The 17,472-nt window shown below is 45.0% G+C and overlaps 1 protein-coding gene, 1 long non-coding RNA gene and 1 pseudogene across 2 annotated transcripts in view; 2 read left to right on the top strand and 1 right to left on the bottom strand.

The window, feature by feature from the left end:
* LOC105489247 (NBPF family member NBPF4-like) overlaps positions 1-17,472 on the top strand; it is an 84,983-nt gene that overhangs the window by 3,790 nt on the left and 63,721 nt on the right. The window contains exons 5-6 of the mRNA XM_071068856.1: positions 356-428; positions 1,293-1,504. Of these exons, the coding sequence (XP_070924957.1) occupies positions 356-428; positions 1,293-1,504 (285 nt within the window). The remainder of the gene's footprint in view (positions 1-355; positions 429-1,292; positions 1,505-17,472) is intronic.
* LOC105489215 (uncharacterized) overlaps positions 1-17,472 on the bottom strand; it is a 57,219-nt gene that overhangs the window by 34,434 nt on the left and 5,313 nt on the right. The gene's annotated exons all lie outside the window — the stretch shown is intronic.
* LOC139357108 (NBPF family member NBPF4-like) lies at positions 2,702-16,687 on the top strand (annotated as a pseudogene).

The following is a 17,472-nucleotide window of genomic DNA, read 5'->3' as shown; positions in this document are numbered from 1 at the left end:
GTTCTAAATGCGAATTGTGACAGGACCCAGAGTCTGTGCCTAGGAATCAGATCTGTGGCAGGATTGGGGAGACAGCTGCTGAAGTTCAGAGAACCTGGACACGCCTCCAGTGATATGAAGAGCAAAAGGTCTTTTCAATATTTGGCCACATCTTGATGGTGACTCCCAAGATCAGAAACGCATTGCCTCATGGATCAGGAAAACATGCCAGGGCATTTTTTTAGAGATAAAACATGAGAGCTTTCAGTACAGTGTGGACTCACACATAGATCTTCATGTCTCTGTACACATATGGCTCACTGTACTTACGTAGATGAAGTGGGACACATCTGAATGGACACTTCTGTATTTGCAGAAACTGATGAAGATGAGGATGAAGATGAGAAAGATGCAGAGGTTGAGAAAGTACAGGAATCACCTGCCCCCAGGTAACACTGAATAATCAGGAGCGGGTAATGGGTGGTAAAATATGAAAAGGGTCTCAGAAAGAACCCAAGGCGGGTGAAGGTAGTCACAGATTCCAGATGCAGGATAAGAAACCTGCAGAGTCCACTGATTTCATGCACTCACCCAGCAAGGAAATAGCCCTGTTAACATGCTTGTCCATTGTCTTCATGGTACACGTAAGCATGACCCTAGATGAACTCACAGCCCTAGGGACTTCCTGCACACACAGAGGAGAACTTTTCTTCTCTGTAGTGAAAGTCAGGAGGACATGCAAAGCTGCTTTATACACGGTTGTCTTTAGGTTCCTTTTAGTAAAGATAAATAACAGAGAGGCAACAAGCAGAGGAAATAGGAAGCACCTAGCAAAGTTGAACACGAAGAAACGTATTTAGACAAAAAAATTTACATTTCATGTCACAATATTAAAATTAAAAAAGAAATCTAGAAGGCACACCATCTCTAGAGTCCACAATGACTTCAACACCTGTATTCCCGTGGCCACAGTGAACTACAACCCAGCTTAGACACACAGTGTGGCCGCTGTTTTTGGATCTCTGTGTGTGCTGTCAAGACTGTACCATACAGAGACAACTGAGTCTCCATCCTGCTCAGCTCCTATCTACCCAATGCATTGATCACTAGCTGCTCACTTCCTCTCTGGTTCCCATGGCAGCCATGCTCTGTTGCAGACAGAAAAGGATTGCCTGTTCCCTCTTAAAAGGAACCTCTCCTTTGCATTCAGGGACCACTCCCTTAAGCCTCCTTTCAAAACCAGCTAGGACTTCTTGGGCTCCAATCACTTTTGGATTAATCTTTTGTCATCTCTATCCCACTGGGCTCATCAGGGAGGTGCAGAAGGCTGAAGAAAAGGAAGTCCCTCAGAATTCACTGGAGGAATGTGCTGTCACTTGTTCAAATAGTCACAACCCTTCTAACTCCAACCAGCCTCACAGGAGCACCAAAATCACATTTGAGAAAAACAAAGTTGACTCTGCTCTGGTTGTAGAGAGTGAACGCTTTCATGATGAAGAGGAGGAAGCTCTAACCATTCTCCCAGGTAGCCTCTCTATTCTTTGTCCCTCCCACCTCTGTCTAGGTTGAGGAAGATCAATTCTGAGGACAGGCTGTATACATATGTATTGGTTTGAATCACAAACTATAATGGAGCCGGGTGCAGTGGCTCACACCTATAATCCCAGCACTTTGGGAGGCCCAGGTGGGTGGATCACTTGAGTTCAGGAGTTCAAGACCAGCTTGGGAAACATGGTTAAACCCACCTTTACAAAGAATATGAAAAACTAGACAGGTATGGTGGTGCATGCCTGTCATCCCAATTACCCAGGCAACTGAGGGGGGGAGAATCACCTGAGCCCCGGAAGTAGAGGCTGCAGTAAGCCATAATTATACCACTGCACTCCAGCCTGAGTGACAGAGTGAGGCTCTGTCTCAAAAAAAGAAAAAGAAAGAGAGAGAGAGAGAGAGAGAGAGAGAGAGAAGAGAGAAGAGAGAGAGAGACAGAGAGAGAGAAAGGAAGGGAAGGGAAAAGAAAAGAAAAGAAGAAAGAAGAAAAAGAAAGAAAGACACTATGATGGAATAATATACACAGTTACTTGAGGGTCAGAGAACTTTCCTCGCCTCCTTGGCCCATGGCATGGACTTTGTCTTCCTGGCCCCAATATTAGCATATTGGACCACAGGCAGGTGTGACAAAGTCATAGCCACCTGTATACAGGAGGTAGCTGTCAGGCCTCCTGGCTCGGTTCGTGTGTCTCTTGTCACTTGCAATAATAATGTCCATGGAGTATCTATGCCTGTCACAAGCCGCTGACAGTCTTGCCTATGTATTTGGACATGTTTCTCTGGATTCACTGTTCTCAGCCCCAGCCTTGGTCTCATTTAGGTCAGCTTGTTCCAGCTAAGCAGTCACCTTGAAAGCAGGACATAAACACTTCTACCTTTATCTTGCTTATAAGTTTTCCTAAACAAGGCTGGGCCCTGAGTTCCTCACCCCGTGAGTGGCCAATGTTTCTGTGTAGCACCGCAGATCCTTTTCTATGCAAGGGTTGTTAGAATTTATCCATCAGTTCAGTCTCCTATATAAATTTCTCTAACCATTCATTGACCATGATATATGATGAGATAAATCAGTATTGCAACAACACATCTGGAGAGTAGTTAGGGCAATTTTTGAAGATCTTGTGGAAAAAGTTTTGTTTAATTGTTGACACAGACTTAGGTCCGAGGAGAGGTGATTATGATCTACCAGATGGGAGAGATTTTATCCCATGGATCTGGAAAGAAGGCTCATCTACTTCTGAAAATAAGTCAGAATGGTCCTGTCAAAATGTCACATTCTTACACTGAGGATATTTATGTCTTGTGCCATGACTGGACATTGATTTGGTCTTGTGTGAAGTGTGATTTCCTTACTGTGACCTGCTCTTCTGAATTTGTTTACAGAAAATCAAAATGATCATGAGGAAGAGGAGGGGAAAGCACCAGTGCCCCCCAGGTAACTGTGGATTTGTGGGCTGTTAGTTCAGTAGTGACACCTGGACACCACAGATCCAGGGAAAATACGAAGTGATGAATCAAATTGTCTCATCCATTCATCCAACTGCAAATTACCCCTTTCACAATGTTGTCTTCTTTATTGTGGTACTTGAATAGGTTTCAATTTCTTAATCCCTCTCAAGCATAGGAACTGACAATCAGTTGAGCCAGGTGAACAAACCAAACTCAGGGATTTCCTGATCTGAGCTGTGGTTTCCCATGTGATTAATCCAGAATGAGATACATATATGTTTTCTGTATGTTTTGTGTCAGCATGTTGGCAAGTACTTGAATGCAATTGAGAAAATTAAAAATAAAAATTTCATATGTCAAAATATTGAAAAAAACAGGACTTTAAAAATGCAGGATCTGTGTGTCTGGAATGCCTAAACATATCTGTTCACTTGGATGCTGCATGTAAATGTCAACGCAATTTGTGTGAAGGAAGTGAAGGCCTGTGTTAGATCTCTCTGCTGCAAGTCATGCTGCTAGTTTACAGGGAGAGTCTGGGTCTCCTGCAGCAGCTCGTTTGTGGCAAGTGCACTGAGCACCTGCTGCTTGTGTTTGCTCTGTCTCCAGGGCAGTCACATCCACCCCACATTTAGAAGGATGAGTTTTCTCTCTTGGAGGAGACTCCCCCTTCGCTTTCCGTGACCCCTCCCTTTGTGTCCCATCAAATCACATGACATACTGTGGTGTTGAATCACTCTTGGTCTAATCTTCTGTCAATCCTATCCTACCCGGCTCCTCAGGAAGCTGCAGGATGTTGAAGAGAAGGGAGTCCTGTAGGACTTAACAGGGGAATGTGTTTTGTCTCATTCTAGACAGCATGGCATGTCCAACTATTACCTGCACAGTGAAGTCTCTTTCCTGGCACTGAATGAAGAGAAAGTTTGCTCCACTCAGGATGTTGCCAGGGATTACTCCAATTCCAAATGGGATGAGACCTCACTTGGCTTCCTAGGTAGGCTCCCTATTCTTTCCACCACATAATCTGTCCATAATGAGAGATGTCATACCTTCAGGAAGACACTATGCTTATATACCGGTTAGAACCAGGCTTTAGGATTTTGAAGGAAGGCATCCTAGGAGTCAGAGTTGTGCTCCATCCTCCTCCAAAACCACACATTGTCTTTCATCTTTGCCCCATTGTCAAATCACTGTACCCAAGGTTGACCTGACAAATTCATACCCACCTCTGCAGCCTGGGTGCAGGATGTATCCACCAGTCCTCCTGATTTAGATTTCATCTGTCACCTCACATGAAATCTTCTAATTTTCCCTCCCAAACAACCTGAGTTTCTCTGCCTGTCCAAGGCCACTGGCAGCCTTATCTATATCCTTGGAGCTGTCATTACCCTCGTTCACTTCTCTCAGGCTAGACTCCCTCCCCTTTTAGCAGGCTTGTCTTAGCTAAGAGGTCTCTGAGTACCAGAACATGACACCACTATTAGATGTTGTGTGTTTCTGAAAGGAGGCTGGGCCCTGGAACTCCCTGCCACATGAAAGACCTATGTTTCCATGTAGCATTAGAGATTCATTTGATTTAATCTGTCCCTCTAAATGTACATTCTACAAAAACACCAACAACAGCTTATCAGATGGAAACATACTGAATACTGCAGTAACCTGCTAGGAAGCATTTAAGTAGATCTCCAGGATCTGTTAGTAAATAGGATATGGTTAACATTTTGCTGTGACTCAGGACAGAAGGGACTGTGATGATGACCTGTCATATCAGGGAGATTTGCTCCATGGCTCAGGAAAGCAAACCTAGTGACTTCTCACAAGGCTCACCCTGAGGCCTCCTGGAAAGTTTCTCTCACAGTAGCCTGTTATCACACCGAGTATATTTATGCCCCTAGGTAGGTTTGGACACAAGGTTGTGAATGTATAAATGTGATCAAGTTCATCTGGCTGGTCTTCTCTTAATTTATTTACAGAACAGCGAAATGATCTTAAAGAGGTGAAAGGACAAGAAACAATTGATCCCAGGTAATTGAGAAAAATCAGGGGCTGTCTATTCAGGGGTGATATCTGTGGAACTCATATCCACAGAAAACCAGAAAGTCCTGAATATACCTACTTCATCCCTTCAGCCAACCAGAAATGATCCTTTCTAACCATGTTTTACACTTTTCATTGTGATACTTGTAATGTTTGCCATTTCTTATTAACTTCTCAAGTTCAGTACATAAAACCAATTGACCTTGTGAACAACTAATCACTCACACAGATTTCCTTAAAATAAGTATCTTCTTCTTATGGTGTCCATCAGCCTGAGATGCATATTTGTTTTCTGCTGATTTTGCATTAGCACAGTGGTGAGCATTTCAAGGCAAGGAAATTAGGTAGAAAAAATTATTGTTATACCATGCACAATATTGAGAGAAAGAGGACTTGATGTCTTGCGATTTGGGGGATATTATAATGCCACAAAACCTATGTTTACTTGGCCACTGCACATAAAATTCAATACCATTTAAAAGAAAGGAATGAAGCCACCGTTATGGAACGGGATATTCAGTGAGTCACGATTGTACCATACAGAGAAACTCAGTCTCCTTCCTCAGAAAATCGTGATCTGGGCACTTTGCTGAACTCCTGATGCTTCTCTCTCTCTCATCTCTCTTTCCCTCTGTCTGTATTGCAACCTACCCCATGGTAACCACACTGTGACCCACCACGAAGAGGAGAATATTGAACTCTTTAATGGGCTGCCCCATTTGTTTCTGCCATCACACCCTCCTGCCTCACGTGAAGCCAGCAGGGCTCTGAAACTCCTTGGATTAATCCTTACTCCTTCCTACCTTACAGGATCAGCAGGGAACCGCTGAGGGTGGACAAGCATGAAGTCCCCCAGGAGTCACTGGATGGATGTTGCTCGACTCCTTCAATCCTTCCTGAACTACCTCACTCCTACTGCCCTTATGGGAGCACTTTGTACTGTTTTGAAGAAAAGCAAGTCAGCTTGGCTCTTGTAGACAGTGAGTACTCCATTGTGAACACAATAAATCTCCAGTTGTTATCCCCGGTAGACTCTGTAATCCTTGCACCTCACATCCCTGGCTGGACTGAGACATGGCATTACTGTGGGCATGACTCACAGACACAGGATAGTTTGCATCAGCATCAAAAATCAAGTTGGAAGCACAGACATGGGGTGGGTCAGTGAGCTCTGCTCTCTTCCTCATCTCAGACCATGACTGTGTCACCCTGGCCCACTGTCGCGACATTGACAAAATCACACCAACCTACGCAGCACGTGCCCACAGGTATCAGTGAGGCCTCTTAATCTGAATAAGATTTGTCTTGCCAGCTATTGTGTTCCTTACAGGTTTCTTTCCCCAACCATGTGCTATGAGATTCTATGCCTGCCCAAGGCCAGTGGCATCTTTGTCTACTTTTTGTTAAAGATATTACTCAGTTTTCAAAGAACCTAGCCTCATTCTCTGTGTCTTTAATGTTACCCTGTTTTAGCCGAGCTGTCCATTACCTTTGGTTATGTTTCTAGAAACAAGACTGGGCCTTGTCACTCCTACATGTCACGAATACCCAATGTCTCTGTGTAGTACCAAAGATTCGTTTTGATTGGAGGGTGTGTGGATTCCCTCCTGCATTCTAATTTCAGTGTCTAAACTCCTTGCAACCATGAACAACGTGAGTATTTGATGATAGAAGGCTGAATATTACAGTTTTCCTTCTAGAAAGCAGCTGGAGTATTTGCCTTCAATTGGCGTGAAAAATTTGCATAACTGTTGGCACAAAATCAGAACAGATGATGTTGGGATAATGATCTTCTGGAACAGGGAGATTTCATGACCGGACCTCAGGCCTCCTGGAATGTTTCTCTCACAGTGTCCTTTTCTTTCACTGAGGAAACTGATGTTCCTATGTTAGGATTGCACAGTGGGCTGTTTGTGTGTGGGGGAACCTGCTTCATGTGTCTGTCCCTTTGTCAATGTATTTACAGAAATTCAAACGGATCAAGAGGAGGTAGAAGATCAAGACCCGCCGTGCCCCAGGTAACTCTGAGGAATCAGGGACAGTTAATACAGTGTTGATATCCGGAGTCTCGGATGCAGGGAAAATCAGAGTGTACAGAATATACCTGCTCCATCTGTTCAGCCAACCATGAAATAGCTGTATTCATTATGTTGACTCTTTTCATTGTACACCTGTATTTGTATTTCTTCCTTATTAATTCCTTTCAATTCTACTAATCTGCATTCAGTTGACTCTGTTGAACTGATCAATCACAGACATTTTCTGCAGTTCCCTTTTCTGTCCTTTTTGCTTAAAGAGAAGTTGAGCTGCACATCTGATGTCTGCCTCTTTGGCATTACCATGTTTACAAGTATTCCATACCAGGGAAGTGATTTAAAATAACTCTGTCATGCTCACAATGTTGAGAACAAGAGATGTTGAGGATACAGGAACTGTGTCTGTGGAGACTGAAGAGCCTGCATTCATTTGGCCACTGATGCTAATTTCAACAAAATGTATGCAAAAGTGCCGAATGCACTGTGTCCTGACAGTTTCCCACAGGGATCACTCCATTACCTTCCTCCCCAGATCATTGCCTGCCCAATGCACTGAGAGCCTGTCACGATGCGTCTCCTCCTTGAGACAGGGAAGGATGGTTGCATCTCTCTGAGGGGACTATACTTTGCTTCCTCTGGGCCTCTCTGAAGCCCTCCCTATAGAACCAGCTGGGCGCATTGGTGTTGGTTCTCTCTGATGTTTATCTTCTGTCTTCTTTACCCCAGGCTCAGCCAGGAGCTGCCAGAGGTGAAGGAGCAGGAAATCCCAGAGAACTCCGTGGATGAAGTTTACTTGACGCCCTCAGTTCACCATGACCTATCTGACTGCCACCAGCCTTATAGCAGCACATTGTACTCATTGGAGGATCAGTTTGCCTGCTCTGCTCTGGATGGAGCCTGTGAGTACTCCAGCCTGGAGGTCACAAAGATCCACTGTCATCCCAGGCAGCCTCTATATGTTTTGTTTCCTGCAACTTGTGCAGCTGAGACAGACCATCTCTGTAGCAGGCCCTAGACACTGAGCTTGTTCTGAATCTGGCTCTTGGATGCAGTTTTAAGCACAGACATCCACTTGGTAGAACGTCCTCTTCTCCTGTCCCAAGTGACTCCTCTGTCACCTGGCTCCTTCTCACAAGAGCAGGCTGTGGCTATCAAAACAGGCCGGGGAGGGGAGTGGTGAGGGTTTATTGCAAATTCTTGGCAACAGTAGCTCAGCTGGAGAAATTTATATAACAGACCTCCTTCTTTAAGATAGGGCATCTGTCTTTTCTGAAATTATGTTGCTAATTACATGTCCTTATCTCTTCTCTGGCCATCCACCTATGCTGGGAGTTTTGCCCAATTATTTGGAGGCCTGTTTCATGATTCCTGTGTCCCAAGCTAGTTTCTCTTCTTCAGGGATCCCCAGCATTGGGGTTATGGGCCGTTATGGGTCCATGACCTATTAGGAACTGGTCCGCAGAGCAGGAAGTGAGCGTTGGGAGAGCATTTCAGCCTGGATTCCACCTCCTGTCAGATCAGCGGGGGCATTAGATTCTCACAGGAGCTCGAACCCTATTGTGAAGTGCACATGCCAGGAATCTAGATGGTGCTTTCCTTATGAGAATCAAATGCCTGATGATTTGTCACTATCTCCCAGTGACTGTCACCCCCAGATGAGACCATCTAGTTGCAGGAAAACGAATTTAGGGCTCCCACTGATTCTACATTATGGTGAGTTGTATAATTGTTTCATTATATATTACAATGTAATATTTATAGAAATAAAGTGCACAGTAAATGTAATGTACCTGAATCATCCCAAAACCATTCCCCCTAACCTGGTGCCTGAAAAACTGTCTTCCATGAAACCAGACCCTGGTGCCAAAAAGCTTGGGGACTGTGGCTCTACTTCCTCCGAGGGGTCTTCCCTCCACTGACGCAGTCCAGCGTCCCTTCCTCTATGCGTGGCCAGGCTTGCATCCTCTGCAGAGCTCCAGTGGTTTTCTCCACGTGTGGGTTTTTAGTTTCAATCAAGTTTTGGGCTCAGTGCTATATGCTCATGAAAACCATCGACAACTAGTGTCCCTCATGAGGTCCTGGCGTAACCGATGAGCAAAGCAGAGTGGTTCCTGTCCCCACGACGTCCAGAAAACCCTTCCTCTGAGCAAGTGCCCCTTGAGACAGCAGCTTCACAGGACGTGTAAAAACCAAATCCAGTTTTCATTTCTTCTTGCTCATTCTCTCTCTTTTTTTTTTTAACCTCTATTCTGGGAATTTGATGGGCATTGTTGGGGCTTTTACCCATTACTTTATCTTCTTGTAAGAGCAAGTAACTCTGTGATGTCTCCCAGTATATTGGATTATGTTGTAATGAAATTAGCAAAAATGCCAGGTGTAGTGATTCACGCCTGTAATTCCAGCACTTTGGGAGGCCAAGGAGGTGGATCGCCTGAGCTCAGGAGTTTGAGACCAGTGTGGGTAACATGGTGAAATCCTGTCTCCACGAAAAAAGAATTAGCAGGGCATGGTGGTAAACACCCGTACTCCCAGCTTCTCAGGAGGTTGAGGTGGAAGGATCCCCTGAGCCTGGTTAGTTGAGGCTGCAGTGAGCCACGAATGCACCACTGCACTCCAGCCTGAGCAGTGAACTGAGACCCAGTGTCTCACACACACTGACACACACACACACACACACACACACACACACACACACAGAGAGAGAGAGAAAGAAATTAGCAACAAAGACGTTGGCCTCTATTCTATTTTGGTCAGTAAGTGCCTTTCTTACTGGGACAATCCCCTTTCCCACTTTGCATTTCTTCCTGAGTTTCAAAAAAAGCAAATGCTTTTCTAGGATCACAGTGATTCATGAAACAATTAAAATTTGTTTTTTGCACCTTGCACCTTTGCAAGCAAGCTGTATACTTTGCCAGCAAGCTCTGTCCTGCTATAACACATTCAGGGCCCAAGGGACACTTCCAAGTGGGCAGTGTCATCTCCATGTTAGAGCTGAGGACATTGAGGCATTTTTAAGAAAACTTAGAAAACCTTGCAGAGAATGAGGATGTGGAGAGGGGAGGAGAGAGAGGAGTCCCACAGCCACATGGATCCAGCCCTACAGGCCCCATCCCTGCAGGCCCCGTCCCCGCAGACCCAGTCCCCATCCTGAACCCGACCTAGACTGGCGTGAGGTCATTGGAAGTCTTAGTCCACTCAGAATGTGTGTTCCTCTCCCTGGGGAAATGGAAAGAATTTGTTTAAGGGGTGCCACCCGAACGCCACTGGAGCAGTGGGTAATGTGAGGACCGTGTCCTCTGTGACCTTCCTAAGGAACCGCACATGCTGATCTGTGGCTCTTGTGGCCCCTGAATTTCTGGGAAGGTACTGGTCCCTCTCCTACATTGCCTCTGTCGGCTGACACCCACTATATGGCAATAGGATGGATATGTGTGGGTAGAGGGTCAAACCATTATAGGCAATGGGAAATTCAAAATGTCCCAGAACCCAGAAATTTTGCCTCACTTAGTGTTTGGTCTGTAGCCTCCCAGCCCCCTTTCTCGTGGTTCTTTCTCAAACCCTCGCAGCTCTAACTCTTGGCCTGTTCTTACAACCCTGTGTGGGGAGAAAAACAGCTCCTCCTCTCCTGCACTCTGAGGGCTCTCTAGAACTTTCCCTCTAGGCACAGGAAGGAGATGAATAATAAAAGAATAATCTGGATGGTCTTGTTAGACAATCCAAAGCCCTCTGGGCTAAAGCAGAGGTTTTTCACTTCAGGGACACCCCAGCCTGGGCATCTGCTGTGTCAGCGTCCCCAGGCACAGACAGGAAAGGTGACATCGCCTGCATTTACATGATGTCTGTCTGTGTGGCATGGGTCACTGTGTGGCTTTATTGAGAGCAGGGACATCAGGGATGCGTGTTCAGGGCATGCGTAACAAAGGGAAAACTCAGATTGTTCCTACTGAAACCCCTTCTCCTTTAGCTCCCACCCAGGCAGACTGTCCCCAAGGGACTTGGAGTGGAGACTTGAGCCACCACCTGTCAGAGGTGCAGGCTTCACAGGCACAGCTGGAGCCAAGCACCCTGGCACCCAATTGTCTGAGACTACAGCTGGATCAAGGGTTCTACTATGGAAATGACTTGGCCAGGCGGGGCCCCTCCTCCACCACCTGCAGCTTCACAGCCAATGCTGATTCTGGGAACCAACGGCCCTTCCAAGGTAGGGAAGGAAACGGCGTCATGAAGATCTAATCCAGGTGTTGGTGGTCACGGTGCTGTGGGTGCAGGAGAGAATGGGACCACTCTGTGCTTCCTCAGGGTCAAGATGAAATTCACGATGCTCCAACCCAGTGAGATGAGCAAAGGTTCTGGGTTTGCCACTCTCTGCTTGTTGACTTTAGCCTAGGTTTTTGTGTTTTTGCTATTTACATCTCTGTTCCCTCATCTGAGATAGCTGAAAAATTACATCTACCTGCAATCTTTGTTGGGAATATTAATTATTATAATTTCCAAAGGGCCTGATTCCATAAGAATTGCTCTATAAATCTATGAATAGGTGTTATCTAATCCTTTTATCTTTCTGCTCAATTTGCACTTAGAAAGTGACTTCACGGATGATGTCTCCTCTGAGATAGAGCAGTTATGAAGATCTCTGCTTTCTAGGGCCCCTCCTCCTCTCCTTTCTCACACAGACTCCTCTGCCAGTTTTCTTCCTCTCCTTCCCCATCCCTCATGAAGCCAATTTTCCCCTATCAGGCACTTTCAGTAACAACCTATGAGGCACATTGAATAACAGTGTAAATCCTGGGCCCACACTCACTCTCCTGAAGTGTCCAGCTTCTTCTGCTTTTTTTGAAATAAAAGGGCAACTTTCACATGGAAAGTGTTCACATCAGTCTGTTTTATGAAATTCCATTTAGTTCAAATTCTCCACTCATGTCCACGGTCATGTCCTCAGTTTACGTCTCACAGGGATCCACTTCTGCTCAGATTTCCTTAAAACCTGGGTCGTGTTCATTCTCACTCTCCGTCCCACTCAGTATCTCCTCCTGGAGCCCCTGGGGCTGCCTGGTGCTCATCTGTCATGCGATGCCCTCAGCTGAGGAATGAGGGGACCCCTGTCCTCAGGAGGAGGGAGGGTGGCGTGAGATAACGAGCACCATCTGGGCCCGTGGAGAGGACACACGGAAGGTGCTCAGGGAGTGTCAGGGGATGCACAGTCACTGACACATGTCGGGATGACTTATTTAGACTGATTTCTTCCCACTGGACTCTCTTTTCCAACTCTGTGGATTCTCACACCCCCAGCCAAGACTCACCCCACTGGCTCAGACACACTCCCTGTTGCTCACTTTCCCTGGAGTCCAGAGCCTGAACCAGGCACCAGGTAAGAGGACAGAGTGAATGCCTTTTGTTTCATTAATATTTTCCTTCACCTGGTGATTTCTCCCTGCTGTCTACCAGGTCATTTGTTTCTCCCACACCTTTTCTTTCTTATTCTCCTCATGTCTCTAATTTTTTTTCCCATTTCAATGGACCAGAACAGTGATGATACTGTGACATTCAATCTCTCCCAAATCCCTATATAATGTTTTTCCTTTAAATTAACATGTACAGATATATGCATTTATATCATTTGTCCTATTATGTGTGACTATGTATATCTGGTGTATATACTACATAGGGTGTATATAGATGCAGTAGATCATATAATGATGCAACTTTTGTAAATTCTCTAGCTTTAGCCTTCCTGATTCTTTCCTCTCATCAGCTGCTGTCACCTCTGTCTGGTCTCACCTCTGTGCCACATGGGCTGCCACCCTGCCAGGCCCTTCTATTCCCATCTCCTATTTGAACGCAACTCTGATTTAACTTTGATTCTTGTAATCTCTGCTCTCCCCAAAGCATAGCCTACATACACTGCTATTTCCTTGCCTTTGCCTTATCTACCCAGAAGCTATTTGTGTTTCTTAATCCTGTGTTTCTTGAATATTGTTGTGAATTGGCAATGCCTTTGACTCCTGGCAATCTTACCGTTGCTCAGTAATGTGGGAAAGATCAAAAAAAAAGAAAATATTAAAGTGACTCTATTGGCTTCCCCTCACCCTTTGGACTTTCTTCTCCAAGGCCACTTTCCTGATTTGATGTCCTCTGGGTGGAAGAGAAAGACACAGTAAGATCGTGGGTGCCAGTGGATCCCATTGGCCGTGGTTTTATTTTCAGAGCTGGTTTTAGAGCCCTCCCTGGGGATGAAGAACCCTCCCCAGCTGGGAGATGATGCACTTGAAGGCTCAGCAGACAACACACAAGGGCGTCAAGTCAATGGCCAGATTCATGCCTCCAGTGTCCTGAAACCTAAGATCATCAAAAGAAAACTCCCGCTCAGCAAGTGGAGACTGGCATGCAGATTCCCTGGCCTGCAAGCTTAGGGTGCAGAGGTAATCGCATCTATGGCTGATAGCTGCACTCCTTAATTCTCTGTCTATGGTGACAGCTCATTCTCCCACTGCTTTTTCTCACCCGTTTGTTCTCTCCAACAGCTGCTCTAACCTCTGTCTGGTCTTACCTGTGTGTCCCATGGGCTCCAACCCTGACAGGCCCTTTCTGTCCTCATGTCCTCTTTGCTCTCTGAACTCTGCTCTATTCCTTCTTTTAGTGTCTTGACAGCCCCTCTCATGGCCACAGGAGAGCCAGGCCTCCTTGTCCTCATCCAAGTGCGTAGTTTAAGCTGCTGAACACAGGGTCGTTTGCCTGGAATCACACTCTCTCTTGGGAAATTTACCTTTCCTCCCTTCATCCCCAACTCCATTGCCTCTTTCTGCAGAAATCATTGCTTTAATACATCATTTACACATCGATTTTCCTTTTGAGTCTTCTTTTGAGAAATCCAACTAAGTCAACTCTTAATCATCACTTGTTCCTCTGAATGAGAAGTGTTAAAACTACGCACAAAGAGCCCCACGTAGGAAACAAAATTAGAACCAGAGTCACAGGCGGGAGTTCCCCACTGGCCTGGAGTCAGGTTAATCTTTAGCCCCAGATGTGCAGCCTAGTGTCAATGTGGATCGAGTTGCCAGGGTCTCAGTGTTCTCACCTCATGGACTCACTTGAGCTGACGTTAACCAGAGAACACTTATGACATTCTAAAGGGACATCAGTTCTAAAGCACGTGCAGAAGGCAGGACTTCAAAACTGCATACATCATGAGGTTCACCATTGCAACCTCTCTCCTTTTTATTCTCATTTCCACTTCTACAAGTCCAGTGAAGGGTCTAAAATGCAAGTCTAAAATGCATCTTGAGGCCAGTGCATATGAGAGAGCATTTTATGAATTAATATTGAGAAAAGTTACCATAGGACCAGCTTTATGCATACACAAGATGACAGACAAGAATCTGTCTACATGACAGTTTTTGCTTTGGCCCAGCCCTGTTGATAAGAGAGAGATTTAACTGAAATTGTCAAGGAGAAGGCTACAATCCATGGAACCACTGGGAACAAAGCCAATCATGAGATAAATGGGGAAAGGGAAGAAAATGATGGGAAATTGGGCTGGTCCATTTAGTATCTCTAAATCCTGCTGCCACGTAATAAGCACCTGGTGAGATTTCAATTAAGATGAATGCCTTGAACTCACACCTGGAGATTCTCACCTACATGGCCTGGGGTGTGGTTTGAGCATCTGGAGTTTTAAAATGCTCCCATGTGACTCTAATATGTGGCTAAAGATGACAAGGACCCCTGGCCTACTGTGACCTCAAGGCACTAACATGGAAGTGTCCCATATGTGTGGCTACTCCACAGAAAAGGCTGAGTATCCATCAGCCTTTGATGGGATCTGTATTCCCCTCTCAATAGTATTGTTTGTATAGCATAGAAAAAATCAAGAAGAAAAACAAGAAAATTAATAGATTAGACTTTTAGCCTCTGCTTGAAGCACACTTGCTCAATTTTGAATAAAAGATAAGAAATAGTCAGTGTGTTAACACCTAATGCACAGAAATAATACCTCCCACATTACATATACTGGAATTTAGTATTTTCTTTTGCATTTTAAAAGAAAACTTCCACTTTACATTTCCCCACACCCATTTTATAGCCCACTCATGGGCTCACCACTGCAATGTGAAAATTTCACTTTTGGTCAGTTATTGTCCTTCTGCAAAATCCCCAAAGAGAACTCATTGATCTCACTTTCCTGAAGAGAATACAATAACAAAGTAAGACTGAAATTCTGCAGGAGATTGTGTATGAATCCTTCTTCATGCCTCTCTTCACACTGGCATAAAATATTAAAAACAAACCTTTCCCAAAATGTACTTTGGGAAAACAGTAAGTGGGAGGGGAGAAACTAATGCCTTTCACTTTGTACTTCAGAGTTTTCTTGCTCTAGATATTGAGAATGTTTCTAGAAATGCCTTAAGGTGGAACCAGATGTGGAACAACTTCAGGGCATTAGGGAAAATAAGTTGGGCCGTGGTTACAGTCCCAGCTCTCTCTTTACTAACTCCATTTTGAGTCACTTTTTTTAAAATTCCATTTCTTTCCTGATTCCCTTTGGACAAATACTTATAATTATATTTGTTTCATTTAATTTTTTTAACCAACCAAAGAAGCAGAAGCAACTTCATATTTATTTGTAAAATCATATTCCTGTCCTAGCCAAGGTGACCCAACCGCTTCTCGTGACTGTTGATACCTCCAGATTGCAGCCTTTCCTCTCGCTTTCTCTAATCTTTATTGAAATGGCGTTAGTGGGTGGATTCTAATTCAGGGGTCATCAATAGCAAGTCATGTGCCCTTAGTTCAGTCTTACCCCTGTGGCATCACTACTCCTCTGTTGTAAAAGATGGAACTGGACGTGGATATTGTCTGAGGTCCCTGCTGCTTCTCACATCCAGGGTTCTTCCCATGGCCCTCCCGTTCCTCCCTAGAAAACTAGGACATGGAGTTGTAATGGGGTGGGTTTCTCTGCAAAGGGTCCTCTCCTTCTGCTCCCCTCTGTTTCTTGGCAGGCATGATGGATGCTGAGCACATCCTCACAGGGAGGAAAAGCCATCACTCTGCTCCAGACAGAGGGGATCAGAAGGAAAGGGGCTGATGTCCCCTGCTGCTGGTTGGGCATAGGTGGGGTCCTTATATCCTGCACCCCAGGCTGACTGGAAGTTCAGGGAAGTTCAGGAGTGTTTTCTTCTCATTTGTGGATGGCTCTTCCCCCTTCAGTCATCCCGCGGCTCACCCTTCAGTTCACCCTGCCAGCAAGAGATCAGTTTGCCCCTGATATATCTCTACTTAGCAATCTCCCCAGACTCAGTCATCAGGAGGACGTGACAAAAATGCTCATTTGATTTTTTACTCTCTCTCTCCTACAGATACCAAATACTGCTGGAAGGATGCAAAGGATGAAAGGATGTCACAAAAAGTAGCTTTTCCACTTGATGAAAACAACTAAAACAGCAAAGCAAGTTCAAATCCAAACACAATACTGCAGGGGTCCTTCACTGAGGATTGAATTTTAGACACAGAATACTCTTGATTATTTCAACCCATTACGCTCCTTTGATTTGAGAAGCCACAGTCCATCCCCCTCCAATTGTAATCAATGCCTAGGGAGACCAATGCCCAGATGGACAAACAGCATTCACAGGCCTTAGCCCCGCTCCTCTCAATTCCCATCGTGTAGAGAACAGGAGTCAGGAGCTGCTGGCAGGAGACTGCATGTCAGCCGGGACTCTGCCAGGGCAGAATATGAACAATGCCATGTTCTTGCTGAAAACACTTAGCCTGAGTTTCATAGGAGGTAACCCTCAGACAACTGCAGAATGTAGAACATTGAACAGGACAACTGACCTGTCCCCTTCAAACAGTCCATGTCACCACCAAGAACACAACAAAAAGGAGAAGAGACATTTTGGGCTCAAAAAGAGTAAAAAGACTGTGTAGCTTACGCCTTTTTAGTCATTTTGAACCCAAAACATCTCTTCATCTGTTTGTTGTTGTCATTAATGGTGATCACATGGAATGTTTGTAGAGGACAGGTTATCTGTGTGACTCAATGGTCTACATTCTGAAGTTATCTGAAAATGTCCTCATGATTAAATTCAGCCTAAACATTTTGCCAGGAACTCTGCAGAGTCCATGCTGTGAGCTTCCTACCTCAGTCCATCTGCAGGCAGAGAAGGCCCAGTGTGTCCATCCCCATTGTTGCGATACTAGGATGGTCACTTGGTAAAGGAGCGGTCTAGGAGCTCTGTCCCTTGTAAAGACACCTTGTTTATAAATAATTTGGAAAGTGGTTTGAAATAGTATCAATATCCTGTATTCTAACGGTCTTCCTCTGAGTATTTTATCATCAATTAATCACCCCTGCCTGTGTCAGTTACTATATTTATGTTTGTACATTGATAATTTTCTATCTCAAAATCTTACTTTATACTTGCCTTTGCTG

Source organism: Macaca nemestrina, chromosome 1, assembly GCF_043159975.1.
Source record: "Macaca nemestrina isolate mMacNem1 chromosome 1, mMacNem.hap1, whole genome shotgun sequence".
Lineage (NCBI taxonomy): Eukaryota > Metazoa > Chordata > Mammalia > Primates > Cercopithecidae > Macaca > Macaca nemestrina.
The sequence above is the reverse complement of the archived record's forward strand: the minus strand, read 5'-3'. Positions and strand labels throughout refer to the sequence as shown.